General features: G+C 51.8%; 1 protein-coding gene and 1 long non-coding RNA gene across 5 annotated transcripts in view; one reads left to right on the top strand and one right to left on the bottom strand.

Annotated features, from left to right (window-relative positions):
• KAZN (kazrin, periplakin interacting protein) overlaps positions 1 to 12,121 on the top strand; it is a 70,268-nt gene that overhangs the window by 1,107 nt on the left and 57,040 nt on the right. For 3 of the 4 annotated variants that reach the window (XM_087879423.1, XM_087879422.1, XM_087879424.1), the window contains exon 2: positions 4,546 to 4,727. In XM_087879423.1, the coding sequence (XP_087735549.1) occupies positions 4,546 to 4,727 (182 nt within the window). Of the gene's footprint in view, positions 1 to 4,545; positions 4,728 to 12,121 lie in introns of those variants that run through there. The other variant, XM_087879427.1, reaches the window with a different exon arrangement.
• Positions 552 to 4,636, bottom strand: LOC148111834 (uncharacterized). Its single transcript, XR_015730085.1, has 2 exons — positions 3,677 to 4,636; positions 552 to 2,579 (listed from the first exon to the last, which is right to left on the bottom strand). It is a non-coding gene; the product is annotated as an uncharacterized LOC148111834 (long non-coding RNA).

The raw sequence follows: 12,121 nt of genomic DNA on the forward strand, positions 1-12,121 counted from the left end.
CCAACAGAGGCAAAACGCTCGGCTGTCTTCTATTCGTTCGCAGCTCCTGTTCCAATGCAGCCCCCTCCACGGCAGCTGGATTGGCTCAGACAGGAGACAGCCACGTGTTGCCTCGCTAAGCAGGTGGCTTGCCCTGTGGACCCGAAAGGGAGCCTCCCCCCCCCCCCTTGCTGGAGAGAAATTGACGCAAGGCAGTTGTTGTCTCAAGGGGGCATTTTCGTTTCCCGGACATGGAAAGGGTGTTTCTGGTGCCACTTTTGTGGGGTTAATCAGACCAGCCGGAGGGCAGTGAGCTCCACGCCTGTCCCTGCAGGCCATTCAAGCCTCTCCTCCCTGAGCCAGGCCAGTGCCCACCATGGCTTTCCTTTGCAGGCTTTGGCACCTTCCTCCTTAGCTGGCCACGCAACCGCTCGGCCCGCAGAGGAAGCTCTTTCTCAGGGAGGCCGGAGAAGGACACTCCGAGGAAGAGCCCCAGCAAGGGCCACCCTCCGTCTTGCCAGCTGCAGTAAAAGAGCTGGGGAGGGGAGACTCAAGACACAGCAGAGGATTCGGCTTTTTTATGCCATTTTATTTTCGTGAGGGCGATTGTGAGTTGGTGGAACAGAAAGCTGCCCGCCCACCCAGTGTGTACCAATTCAGAAGAGGCCCCTTTGGAGCTAGCTGCTTTCCTGGCTCTCTTCATGCAGTCCGGCCACTGTGCCAGACAGGGTTGCTGGCCTGGAAGAGGAAGCAAGTCAGCTCAGAAGGCAGTGGTTGGAAGGGTTCTTTGCTGTCCCTGGTCTTTCATGGCAGGCAGACGATGCCAAAAACAGATGGCGGAAGAAAAAGGGTTTTCCGGGGCCCTGTGCTGTTATTTGAAAAAAACAGAATTAGCAGATTTATTCAAGGACTTAGACAAAATCTCACATTTCTCCTGCTTTGTTTAAAAGCAGTCTACCTTATCTCTGGCTACATCATGACACAAATCCATTAAAAATACTTGACAATGGAATTGTTTTTAACCAGCATAGATTCCTAGATGAATGAGAGTTTCTTTTGCTAATACAAGCTTTTGGGAAAGTCCTTTGCCTTCCTTCCTGTTCCCGTGAGAGACAAAGGTTTCAAGGCTTTGATTCATACGTGCTGAACAGGCACAGGAGAGCTGTGGGGTTACCAGTCGCTGCAGCCATGAATTCTGACTAGTTGATGCCTGCCTTTGCCTATAAAGATCAAGACGTCCTGCTTTGCAATCTTGCAGGGAGCTTTGAGTAGGATATATTTAGAATGTAGAATAATAGGATTGGATGTACTTGCAGTCAAAAGAACCAGCCAGGATCAGAGGGAAAGATCCTTGTGCGCCCTTGAAGGAAAAGCAGAGGTTTGCTGTTGATCAGACAACTTTCCCAAGAGACTCTGGATGCCCCCTTCAAGAACTGACCGATGGGGGCTGAACTCTGGAGGTGAAGCGCCGATCAGAACCACAGAAAACTCTTCTGCAAGGATTATCTCCTGGATATCGATAAGGTCTGGAAGGTGTTTTTATCCAGTGGGGCGCGTGAGAGCCAGGGAGCACCAGGAGAGGGAGACAGAGGCTGCTTGGAAGAAGCCAAAAGACCTTAACCTTTCTGACCTTAAAGAGGAAGAAAAGTGCTTCTGGTTTGAAGGAACAATCTGTCCACCTGCCAGGTGGAATTCTTGGTTTTTTTCAGAATTCAAGTGGTGGCCTGAAATTCACTCCTTCTCTGCAGGATGCGCAGGCTACAGCAAGACAGTTGTTAAAGTTGATCCTTCACTCCAGGGGGTCAAGCTTCAGAAAAGTTGAGGGTCATTTATAGGGGACGTGGCAAGATCCTTCACAAAGGGCTCTTCTTCCTCTTTTAAGGAGGAAAGTTCTCCACTGGTAGGACTGTCGAGATGAAGGATTAAAGCTGAGATCTGAAGCTGTCATCTGCCTTCTGTGCTCTTTCCCTTGGATAGGACCATTAAGCCTTCTGACACACACACACACACACAGAGAGCTCTAGTGCTCTTGGCTGTTGCTGCCACAGAGGATTGAAAGGAGGGGAGAAGACCCTCCTTTCAATCCTCATGACGGTTAATCTCTCATTTCATGGGGTGTCTGTGGTGTGGGGGGACCCTCTTTGGGGGCATCAGCTTCTGACTCCTTGACACGTGCTTGAGTCCCGTTCCCCAGCAGGGTGCTTGCAGCTCTCCTGCCCCCCTTCCTTTGTGGGTCAGCTTTGGAGAGGGTGCATTATGCGCTGCCTTGGCTGAGGAAGAGAATTCCGGGTTTCCGCATTCCCCTGCAGACCCTCTGGGAGATACCGCTGGAGGGGAGAAGAAGGTGGCTTTGTCTCGTTGCTAGGTGTCTGGACCGGCCCCTGCAGAATCTCAATCTTGCCTCTGGGCCAACAAGGCTCCTTCCCTTCCAGCCCATCACCGGGCCGGGAAGGGGGACGGCAAGGGAAGGCAGACTTCGCTTGGAAGCCAGCACCATTCTGGGGGTTTGTCCAAGAGGAGAAAGGCCAGCCTTCTTCTGCTCAAGGTCTTTATGGTGGACCCTCTTGCTTCTCTGTCATGTGCACCTATATAGTTTGGTTCTGAAACCCAACAAGACAGACACAGACTTCAGAGGATAATTAGAACTGCAGAAAAAACAATGGCTACCAACCTGCCTTCCACTGAGGATTTATATATTGCACAAGTCAAAAAGAAGGCTGTGAAAATATTTACAGACCCCTCGCATCCTGGACATAAACTGTTTTTTGTTTTTTTTAAAAAAAAATTGATTTATATGCTGCCCTTCTCCGGAGACTCAGGACGGCTTACAGTGCGTTAAGCAATAGCCTTCATACGTTTGTATATTTTATACAAAGTCAGCTTATTGCCCCCACAAACTGGGTGCTCAACAGTTTCAACTCCTACCCTCAAAACAACACTATAGGGCACTGTACACCAGAACAAATAGACACAAGAACAGTTCTTTCCCGAACGCCATCACTCTGCTAAACAAATAAGTCCGTCACCACTGTCAAACTAGATACTAAGTCTGCACTACTATTCATCTTCTCATCGTTCCTATCACCCATCTCCTTCCGCTTATGACTGTATGACTGTAACTTTGTTGCTTGGATCCTTACGATTTTTATTGATATTGTTTCCTGATTGCTTATTTGTACCCTATGACTATCATTAAGTGTTGTATCTTATGATTCTTGATGAACGTATTTTATTTTTTCTTACCGCTACACCGAAAGCGTATGCACCAAAGACCAATTCCATGTGTGTCCAATCACACTTGGCCAATAAAAAATTCTCTTCTCTTCTCTTCTCTTCTCCTCTTCATTCTCTAGGGTGGAAAAGGGTCTCTTTGGGGCCCTGCTGATCCACCCCCAGGGCTCCTTTGACCACAGTCAGCCCAGGTCTGGGAAGTCGGTAACCTCCAGAAGAGGCCAGAGAGCATTCAGCTCTGGGCCCTTTGTCCCCCCACAGGATGCACCGCCTCCCTCCAGGGCCAGGCCAGAGCCTCCCTGGACATTGGCCAGGCGACCGGGTTTCCCGCCTTCCCTCCCTCCCTCAGGATCACTTGGCTACCGCCCGGTGGGGGGGGGGGGCGGGGCGGCTCCCGCAGGGCCTTGCGGTGGGGCGCAACTGCAACAATATTGTCTGCTAAACATGAACCTTGTGCGAGACTCACCAGACGTTCCCCCCCGAAAGCCACGGTTTTGTGGGGGGGCTTCGGTGAGGCTGTGCGGAGAGACCTGTTCCCAGGACAGATCCGGCGTGGTGGGAGCGGAGGAGCCCCTGGGGGGAAGCCTCAAAGTCGCCGGCCGGGAAAAGGCTGAGGGAGCCGCCCGGCCGCTTCCCCGCTCGGGCCTTCGCTCGCAGGTCAGCCTCGCGCGCCTGAGGGCAGTCGGGGAAGAGACCGAGTCGAATCCGTCCGGCTCCCGTCCTCACGGGCAAAGTAAAGCACAATCGGCGGGGGTTACCCGGCGGCCTCAAGGAACCATCCCGCTGCGCAGCCGGTGAGCCCCGCCGCCGCCCTTCCCCCCCCTCCCGAGACCCCCTGGGATGCCGTCGGAGAGGCGGGGGGGCGGTCTTCTTGGCGAGGGCGTCTGAGGGGAAGCCTTTCCCTGGTCGCCGCCCTCGGCACTTCGGAAGGGGTCGGGCCGGCCTTCTCTCCTCAAGGAAGGGACCTTCGCCCGCTGCTCGGCCAGGGCCGGCCCTGAAGGAGTGGGCAGGTGGCGCTGACAGCCCGCCAGGCCCTCCCTCCGCTCCCCGGGGAACTGACTGGCCGGGGCGGGGGGGGCTCGCATCCCGATTACCTTTTTCAAGCCAGGTTCACGGCAGGGATGAAGAGGGGCAGGCGGCGCCTCCCAGGCACAGCCACCCTTGTGCCCCCTTGCCCCGTTCCCGCAGCCGCCGGGGGTGCGGTAAGGATGGCTCCGCTGCCTTTCCTCTCTGTTTCTCCGGCTTCCTGGTGGGAGGTGGACGGGAGCCCCCCCCCCTTCTCCCAGCTGCCGCTGCCTGGAGGTGACCCCTCTTTCCTGCCCTCCTTCTCCTCAGCCGTGCAGTCGCTTCGCACACTGAACGACCAGATCTCCGACTTCATTGTCCACAAGGCCAAGGCGCTGGAGGAGGAGGAGGACGGCGGCGGCCACCACCCCCAACAGGCCTTCCTGCCCGGTGAGAGCAGCACCCTGAGGAGGTCCATGTCCCTCATGACCCAGCTCCTGATGGACGCCCAGGTAAGCCCCCTCCCGCCCCAGGATGGAGGAGCCAGCGATCTCCTGAGACCTGTGTGTCACGTCCCTCCACCCCATATGCGGGATCCACTCACCCTGCTAAATCCAGTTCTCTCCGAATAAGCCACAATCGGCTCGCTTCTCACAACACGCTAAACCATGGTTTTGAAACCGGACTGGCTGGGTTCACACATGGCTAAGCTGAAGCCGTCCGGTGTCCCACCCTCCCCCATGGCCTAGCCTGAAGGACGGCATAGCCCGGCCCTCCTTTCCATGCAAGCGCAATTTGAGAAATCCTTACAGATGGGACTCCAGATGTTCTGTGGCCTCTTCTGCCTCTGCCCTCCGTGGGCATCTCCCGTAAGTGGCCGAGGGTCTCCCCTTGAAGAGTCCTGCTTGCAAAAGACACACCTGGGCGTGGCAACGTGAATTCTGCCAGAGACCCAGGCATTGAGACCCACCTCCGCTGCCTCTGGAGGGCCAGAAAGCACTCTGCCCAAACCCTCCTCCCCCACACCTGCCCCTAGTTCAGGAAAAACCTACTTAGATTCTCCAATATATGGTTGGCAGCCAGGAATTCTTATAAATGGCATGAAGAGCGTCTTGCTGCCTTATCTCTCTCTGAGCTGCAGTTTTACTTATCTCCTTCAGCCTGAGAGGAGTTCCTTTGGTGTGGGATCCGAGCTGCCTTCTCTCTGCTGCTTTCAATGTAAAAAGTACAGGTTGCAGGCCCTTCTGCGCACAGGCAGCCAAGCTGGGTTCCTGGCAGGGAATGCTGGTGTTGGGAAGTGAGGTTGACCCCACGGACACACACACACACACACACACACACACACACCAGTTAATTTTGGCACAGGTTGTAGTTTTGCTACAGTAGTTTTAGTTAACCTGTGTGTTTCTGGAAAGGAGGAGGAGGGGAGTGATCCGTTTTATTGGCCTACATGCAGGGGGTGTTGTGAGCACTAACCATTAGTTTCAGAAGGGAAGGGCCATGTTCTCACCTTTGAGCACCAGTGAACTGCAGCTTCATTTCCTGTTCACCTTCCTGGCCAGGTTTTACCTGAGGACAGGAGGGGAGCAGTTTCCTGGGGTGGAGGTCTCCTCCCCTTCCCTCTTCTTCAGCTGAAAGGAACAGAAACACTCCCCATCGCCCCCACTCCCTGTCCCTCTGTGCTGGCTGAGATGTTTTCAAATTTGTCTTCTGGGATTTGGGGACCTTTTCAAGGTGGGGTCCACCTGCATAAGGGTCGTCCTTTTGGCTTGACTTGTTCTACGCCTGAATATTTTTCTTCTGGAACGCAGAAAATATAGTCAGGGAATTGGATATAATGGGCAGATTTTTCTGAAGGTGCTTGAAAACCTGAAATGTTCTGGGTTTGAAGCCACGAGGTTAATAAACATCAGCGCCTTGCCACAACTTGTGAATTACAGGCCCTAATTTTCACAGTTGGCCATCAAGATCTAATTAAGGCCACTAGAATAAATCACAGTGTTTGGAGAGCGATTACCTTGATTAATTTGCCAGAGACATTTGCCACCTTAATTAAAAAAAAAAGAGGGAATCTCAACTGTCATTTTTCAGATAGAAAAGACTTGATACAAGTAGTAATGTGTTTAGTTTCAGTGAAACTTTCTGAGTGTTTGGTTTCTTTTTAATAAAGGAAAAAAAGCAAATTGCGGCACCAAAGGGGGCAATTTACCTGTGAATTTTGGAGGGAGGTGCTTGCAGTGAAAGGCCGGTCAGGCTGCATTTCCCCATTGCTTCCAAGAGGTGGGTGGAGCAGAATTCCTTTCCAGTGGCTCTTTCTGCAGCTGCCCTGGGGGGTGGGGGGAATCTGGGACTCTGATATATACAAATACGGTATACAAATTAAATAAATAAATAAATAAATAATAAAATGATGCCTTGAGGGCAGGGCTGGTTCCTGGGTAGATTTATGTAACATTTTTAGGTTAATGTTGTGCCGAAACATACTTTTTGTGTTTTTAATCATTCAATTTAATGTAAAAGAAATTGCAACAAAAGCTGAAATGTCAATAAAATCCTCAGAGATGAGTTTAAAAGACCCAACTTCACCTAGTCCAACATTCTTAAAATTACATGTGTACCAGAGGTGGGTTTCAGCAGGTTCTGACCAGTTCTGGAGAACCAGTAGCAGAAATTTTGAGTACTTTGGAGAACTGGTAGTAAAAATTCTGACTGGCCCCACCCCATCTATTCTTGGCCTCTCAAGTCCCAGCTGATCGGGAGGAAATGAGGATTTTGCAGTATCCTTCCCCTGGAGTGGGGTGGGAATGGAGATTTTACAGTATCCTTCCCCTGCCACATCCACCAAGCCACGCCCACCAAGCCATGCCACGACCACCAAGCCATGCCCACAGAACCGGTAGTAAAAAAAATTGAAACCCACCACTGATGTGTACAATATCAATGTGTACAGCATACTGTGTGTGTGTGTTAAAATATCTGCACAGCAATGCAAATATTTATAAAAGCCGTGTACATAAATGCATTATGCTATACATTAGGAAGATACGTATATTGGCATAACTGGGATGGGTTTGACAAAAAAACTGCAACACCAAGTAGACAAATGGACTCCGACTGTCTCATAGGGAAATCTGCCCCCCACCCCCACCCCCCACACAATTTCACTCACAGGACAGCCACAGCACGGGGTTGGAGGGACAGTCACCCCAAGAGTTCCTACAGGCTTCAGCCAGTCTTTGTCCAGCACCTGCCCACCTTCCTGCCGAGCAGAGTGGCACCATTGTGGCTGCTTTCCCCACTCTTTGGAAAATACTCCTTGTAGCACCTGGGATGGGGAGCATTTCCAGAGGGAGAAGGGGCATCCATAGCATGTAATTAGGGGAGTTGGGGTTACACGTTGAGGCGTCAGTGACCTCCAGTTCTGCTTTCTTTCACCTGAAAAAGCACCTTTGGGAAAGCCAGGTGTCCAGTAAGCAGGAGCTCTGATTTTCTGTGCCGGGGTGGCACCTGTTCCTTTGACCCAAGGATAAGGATAAGCTAATGGGCAGCCACACTGCTACCGGGTGAGGGAGGCAACTGTTCTGCAGGCCTCACCTTGAGATCCAGCCTCATGGAAGAAGCCTTTTGGCTTCATCCCAGATAAATCAAATAAACTAAACTAAACTTTGGGTGTCTCGCTCCTTCTCCATTCCTTGCGAGGATCTATCTGCCTGAGAACTGGAGGACTCGAGCTGGAACCATCACTGGGGCTGCTCAGTCTGACAGAACGAGGCTTTGCTCTTACTAAATCCACAAGAGATCACCGCTTTATGTGGCTCTGTGCGAGAACCCACCTGCCCTGAGGATCCACAGCCCTTCCCTCCCTTTAAAAAGAGCACAAGGGAGAGAGCAAGAGGGGCTTCGGCACAGCTCTGCTGTGGTTGGGCTGCCCAGAAAGAGGCCTTTTCTTCTCTGGCCAGAGAGGAGGGGATGCCTGGTTTATTATTCCTGGGCCATTTCCCATCTCACGTCCCCTGCCCACCCGTCTGTCTCTCCTTTTTTTTCCTGTCCTCTGCTTTCCACGGTCGTAGGCAAAGGAAAGTAGGCGTTAACTGGGCAAGGTCAGATCTTAAAATTTTACTTGTACACCATAATGTGGATGATGATGATGATGAGTAGTTCAAAAGCCCAGAAAGGGAAAACACGGAGCGGTAGGGGGGGAATCTATCCTGCTGTTGTCATAACAACAAACAATGATTTGAAATGCAAATTCGTCCTTTTCAGGCTGCGTTTCCCGAGCAGGAAAAAAAATGGAGAGAAATGTTTAGCAGAGGTTGGGGCTCTGAAAATGGGCATGGAGGCTGAAGAGAGGCAGGGAAGATTTGTTATTAATTCTGTGCAGGAATTACGGCCCCTTAGCAGACATTTAGCTGTTTCTTGGTGCAGCAGCAGATGCTTTGAAACCTCCCTCACAAGGGTCAAGGAGCAGGATGGAGGCCTCTTGCCAGCACCAGATCCCATGTTGCCTGTCCCAAGGGTGGATCTCCCTTTCCTCTGTCAGAAGCCAAGAACAGCTCTGAGAGACCCTCTGGGCATCGGCCTGCTCTCCATGGTCCTGGAACCAGCAAGGGAACTTCTGAGGCTGGTGGCCGAATCACCCCTCATCTGCTCTGCCCCTCAGGGCTGCCTCTCCTTTACACTCACTCCGCCCCCCCCCCCCCCAGGCCTGAGCAGGTCTCCAGCTTTGAGCTCCGGAAGGAGCTTCCTCAAGAGGCGGCTTCTGTTTTTCTTCTGTGGCACTTCCACGTTTCTTTGGTGTCACTTCTGAGCCTCATTGCCAGCTGGCCAGCCAACAAGGGCCACAGTTGATGAAGAGCCGAGCATTTTGCCCATCCTGTGGTCCATGCGGATTCGGCCTCCATGTCATAGGACTCTGGTTGGTATTATTTAACTCGCCACATTGCTCTAGATGGCCATTTGACAACAAGGAAGGTGTTACCGCAGTTTGGTTTACTTCAGACCAAGCAGCCTTGGCCTGGTGGGGGTAGGAGCAGAAGCAGCTCCTGTGAGAGGACAGCAACTGACTCGGTTGTGCAATGTTTTTACTTAGGTGCGCTCTCTCTCACACCCACACTCGTACAAAAAATATGCAACCAGACGCACAACCATCCCTGTGTTGCATTCAAGGGACTGTTTAGTAAGAGGCTCCTGCACATTGTAAAGGTAAAGATTCCCCTCGCACATATGTGCTAGTTGTTCCCGACTCTAGGGGGTGGTGCTCATCTCTGTTTCAAAGCCAAAGAGCCAGCACTGTCCGAAGACGTCTCCGTGGTCGTGTGGCCAGCATGACTCAACGCCAAAGGCGCACGGAACGCTCTTCCCTTCCCACCAAAGGTGGTCCCTATTTTTCTACTTGCATTTTTTATGTGCTTTCGAACTGCTAGGTTGGCAGAAGCTGGGACAAGTAACGGGAACTCACCCCGTTACGCGGCACTAGGGGATTCAAACCACTGAACTGCCGACCTTTCGATTGACAAGCTCAGTGTCTTAGCCACTGAACCACCACCTCCCTTTTCCTGCACATTGTATGGCTGCCCAAAACTCTGTGGGAGCTGTGAGCAGCTTGGCTGCCTCAGGTGGAGCCATAACCATTGGTTATCATTATGACGATGACTCACCCTGTTGAATAGCGTACCATCCCTGTAATGCTGCCACCTAGCCCGTTAAAGGAGAAACACAGCCGTAGGTCTCACCTCAGGGTTCCACTGATGGGGCAGCTGAAATGGCTCCTTGAGAGCAATGCTTTGAGCACCGTTTTCCCTCTGGGACTTATTCCCAGGCCAGGCTTGCTGGCACGTGGGAAGACCATTTCATGCTTTTCATTTCGGTTTCTGTGGCACCTTGGCAGAGCCCAAACGAAAGCACCTGCTCGCCCAGGTCCTGGCTTTAAGGGTGGCTCAGAAAACGCCCCTTGGGCTCTCTCTGTCTCACTCAGAGATGGGTGTGCGGTCTGCGGCTGGCTGAGTCTGAGCTGGAGGCCTCCAGGTGGTGCTTTCTCGGTCGCTCTGCCTGATCCAGAGTGAATGGGATTTTTTTCCGGCAGCCACTGGGAGGGCACTGACATGCTTAAGACAGCCTGACTGCCCGCTGTGCCTGCCGGCTGGGAAGAGAAAAACCGAGGCTTCTCTGAGGCAATTCCTGCCTTCTGCACCATCAAATCTCTCTCTTTCACCTGCCACTGATCCAGGGAGGGGGCCCGTGAGGGGCCTGCCTGAGTCAGGGGTCAGCCTTAAACAGGCAGCTGAAGGCGATGGATGGATGGGCCTCCCCGATGCCTGTTTCTGCCCCTGTCAGGATGCCCTCCAACAGTGTTGGATCAAAACTCGGGGTCAGGTCTCCAGGCCTAGGTCAGCCCAGAAATCCGGGGTGCTCTTTAGAAGGAGACGTGGGGAAGGTCGCCAAGCCATGAGCCTCCCTGCTGCCCAACCAGCCCTTGAAGCAGGGGCTGCAAAATGGCCCCTGTCCTCTCCCTGGTCCTTCTGGTGCTTGGTTGCCCACCCAGCTGGCCCCTCCTCTCTGTGGTTAAGCAGCTGTTGCTGCTCTCTGTGCCTCCATGTTTGTGTGTGCCTGTGTGGTTTTGAAATTGCAATTTTTTTTGGCTGGCCAGAGACCAAACAAATAACTAATGAAATAATTAAATTTTCCTGCTTATCTTTGCCTTGAGTTTTTCTTTTGAGTTTTTCTTCCCTTTGCTGGCCTCCAAACAGAGAGCTTTTATCTGGTGGGTTTATGGGTCTCCCCTGCCCCTTTCCCAACATTGATTACTCTTGAAGCTCTTCAATTATTTTCACAGAGCTCTTCTCCCTCCCCATCATCCCTCCCTCCCTGATTATTTATTGGATGCCATTCGGGATTGCCGTGAGACAAATATTTCTTTGTCTTCTGCAGTTTGTGAGGAAGTCTCTCCAGACTGATCAGCCAACTTCTCTGCACGGTTTCTGGACAAAAGAAGGCCACATTCTTGGAAGCCGGTGTAAAAACATTCTCTGGTTTGAAAGTGGGAGTCGTAGCTTTCTTTCGGGGTCCACCACTTCTGCTCGCCTCTGCCAAGTGTTTCTTGCTGCTGAACAAGCCACCAGTCAGGGTTGTGCCAAAGAATATAGAAAAAGCCATGAGAGAGGCGGCAAATAAAGTTAACAAATAATAATAATAACAACAACCCTGCAATGATATCTGTAACATATCCGCATCTACCTATCTCAGGTCCTTGGATACCAAGTAGATAAAAATGCCAAATCCAGTCTGAACATCTGGGTGACTGACAAACTATGACGATGATGATGATGATGATGATGATGATGATGATAGGAATGCTTTGGGATGAATGCTGAAGTTTCCCCTAGTTTTCCTACAAGAACATAGAATAACAGAGTTGGAAGGGACTTTGGAGGTCTTCTAGTCAATCCCCTCCACTCAAGCAAGAGACCCTATATATCATCCTGGACAAATGCTTGTCCAATTTCAAAACCTCCAGCGATGGAGCACCCCAGGGGTGGGTTCTACTTATCTTTACTACTGGTTCGCAATGGGATCACACGCACTCGCCTCACTCGGATGCACGCCTTGCTTCTGTGCATGCTCAGATCGCCGATGACAACATCCGGGGCAGTGAGCAGGGCTTCCTGCCGGTTTTACTACCGGTTCTTGCAAACCGGTCCAAACTGGGGCCAACCCACCACTGGAGCACCCACAACTTCTGAAGGCCAGGTGTTCCAGTGGTTAATTGTTCTCACGGCTAGGAAATTTCTCCTTAGTTCTGGTGCTTCCCTCCTTGGGTAGTTTCCAACCATTGTTTCTTGTCCTGCCTTCAGGTGCTTTGGAAAAGTTTGACCCCTCGTCTTTGTAGGAGCCCTTCAAATATTGGAAG

Source organism: Pantherophis guttatus, chromosome 15 (genome assembly GCF_059756535.1).
Source record: "Pantherophis guttatus breed Tessera chromosome 15, ASM5975653v1, whole genome shotgun sequence".
NCBI lineage: Eukaryota > Metazoa > Chordata > Lepidosauria > Squamata > Colubridae > Pantherophis > Pantherophis guttatus.